Genomic DNA, 2,698 nt, shown 5'->3' on the forward strand with positions numbered 1-2,698 from the left:
AGGATAAGCACTAAACTAATAAAATATGAAAGAAACAAAAATGAGAAAACAAAATAAATTAAAAATTGATTAAAAAGAACTTAATATTACATGCAACATTCAAAGGATTGTAGAAACTTACATTTGATCAATGAGAACAATTCCAATGGTTAGATCACCAGAAGCAGAGTATTATTTCCACAATCGAACAATACTAACCCTCACTCTCCACATTGTCTTGAAAGGTTCAAATCTGCAACTGAATTAAAGCGCTCCATGAGTGTTGTGCTTGCAAGAATTTATGTGGTAAGGATGCATTGAGAAGGAGGCGGTGGTGAGGAAATGTAGCTAGAAGGCCTTGTATATGCAAGGCGTGGGTCTAGGGTAAATCACGATAGCCAATTTTCATCTTTATTTGCGTAATTCAAATTAAAATTGATTTCCAAAAACTTCCCATAATTATTTTCGTAATCCAAATTTACAGCGGATTTATTGGAATATTATAGGAAACAAACATATATATTGGTTAACGCAAATAAAATTAAAATCAATCAGTGTCGATGAAAAAAAATCTATATGATTCGGTTTTTTTTTTCTTTTTTTTTTTGCTAAAAGATTTTCAAATTAAAAGCATGAGAATGCAAATTGTACAAAGCAAAGCTTAGTAGGCTAAGTAGCCATTACATTTTAAAAAACCCAATCAAAATAATTAGCCCAGACTGAAGTTGTTAGAGAAAAGAAGCCCAAGAAGTAGGCCCAATCCCTCAATTGATGATGGTAGAAGCATAGAGAGTAACGAAGCGTCTCTCGTTAGTTTGTGCGATCAAGAGAGATTAGCAGAGAACCATTGACAAAGCATGTCGGAGGAGAGTTGCGGTGCGTCTTGACGGATACTCGCTATCTTTCTTCTGATGGTTCGATCAATATCAGTAGACAAAGAGTTTGCAGAGCGATATACTTGCCGATGGAGTCTGCAGTTCCTCTCCACCCACAGAACATAGATCGTTGCTTGCCATGTAAGCATGAGCAAAGTCTTCAAAGCACGCGAACCTGTGAAGTTCATGAGTTCCTCCATCACTTCCTCCCATGTTCGTGGTGAAGTGAATTGGAGTCTCTGATGGAAGTCCTGCCAGACAGTCCATGAGAAGCTACACTCAAAATAGAGATGAGATCTTGATTCAGGGGAAGTGTTGCAGAGGAGACAAGAGCCATCAGTGATAACGCCCCACTGGAGGAGTCGATCACGAGTTGGTGATCTATTTAGCGCCATTAGCCAAGTTAGGAATCGATGCTTTGGGATCCCTCTGGAGAACCAAACTTCTCTATATGATTCGGTTTCGACTGTAATTTTCCATTACCACAATCGTAAAATATTAATGAGTACGTTTAAAACAGTAATTAGTGTCATATTTAGCTCAAAACATTCCTAATTTGGAATATTACGAAGATCATGCATTGTCATGCAAGTAATGCTAATTGAAAATGCCCTTACGATTTTTGAAAATTTCAGGGCGTGAGAATAAATGCCACAATTGCACGTTAAGAATATATTTAAATTTATTTTAATCGGATTCATTTACACTAAATTGCCATAAAACTAACTAATAGTATATTGCATTTATAATTTTTTATCTAGACAAAAAAATAATATGGATCTTAAAAGGAGCTTCCATAATTTGTTATAGTACATGCATCGATTCGTTATATTACATGGATTGTTTGTTGATATTACATGGATTATATTAAAGGAGTTATTATATTACATGTAACACGATGTAAAGAAAAATGAATGGATTGAAACTTAAATATCAAGAATCGATTATAGTAATGGATTTAAATTACAGGTGAAGACTCGATTACATCATTTACAAGTAAATATTTATTCATTTTTCAAAAGTACTGAATGGATTATATTAATAACAGACTCTCAAACCGGTTTAGAAACATGAAACCGAGTTTACATTAGAATGACATCGAGTATGAAACCGAGTACACATACAAATAACTGGAATGTGACCTTGTGCGGGATGAGATATAATATATAACCGGTATGTATATAGGGTGAAATGATGTAATCGAGTCGGATGAATCTGCAAATTTTAAGGTTAAACCAAGTATATATTAAAATGACAAACACAATTTTATGTGATATAGTAATTGTAACCTGTTTAAAATGATATAAAAGATTTTAGTTTTGATATAACCGAGAATAAACTAATTGATACAACTAAATGGTAATATTAAACCGAGTACAAATTAAGTTAGAGATCACATTTCATACACGCTAACAAACACGTTATATATTTGTGTGAATAAAACATTATGCTATGCTACAATTAATGAATAATGGCAAATAATGTAATAAGTCTAGTAAAGAGAAGACAATTAATTAGAGAGGATGAGAATGAATATGGTGTTACCACCTAGAAAATGACATTCTTATTAATAATACATAAACATAAAATTAGTCTCCAATAAAGCTCCTATTTTAATACCAAAGGAATTCGCAATCTAAGCATTTCTCTCAACTAATCGATTACTAAACGAATTAGGATAAAATTTAAAATAAAAACATATGATTTTGTGAAATATAAAAATTATATATTAGTCAGTATATATATATATATATAATCGTTTATAAATTGTGGAGGAATAAGTTGTAATTGGGATAGTGAATCTTGCTTTATATATTTTTTCATTGGTCGGTTTGTTAGACATG

General features: G+C 32.4%; 1 protein-coding gene across 1 annotated transcript; it reads right to left on the bottom strand.

Annotated features, from left to right (window-relative positions):
* Positions 1–802: 802 nt before the first annotated feature.
* On the bottom strand, positions 803–1,249 carry LOC108831465 (uncharacterized). The gene has a single exon (XM_018605015.1). It carries the CDS (start codon positions 1,247–1,249, stop codon positions 803–805), a length of 447 nt encoding a protein of 148 aa, XP_018460517.1.
* Positions 1,250–2,698: the final 1,449 nt, after the last annotated feature.

The sequence above is a fragment of the Raphanus sativus genome, chromosome 2 (genome assembly GCF_000801105.2).
Source record: "Raphanus sativus cultivar WK10039 chromosome 2, ASM80110v3, whole genome shotgun sequence".
Classification (NCBI taxonomy): domain Eukaryota; kingdom Viridiplantae; phylum Streptophyta; class Magnoliopsida; order Brassicales; family Brassicaceae; genus Raphanus; species Raphanus sativus.

Excerpts from the sequence above, each read along its gene's own strand:
- LOC108831465 (XM_018605015.1), bottom strand. The coding sequence starts at position 1,249 with ATGGCGCTAAATAGATCACCAACTCGTGATCGACTCCTCCAGTGGGGC.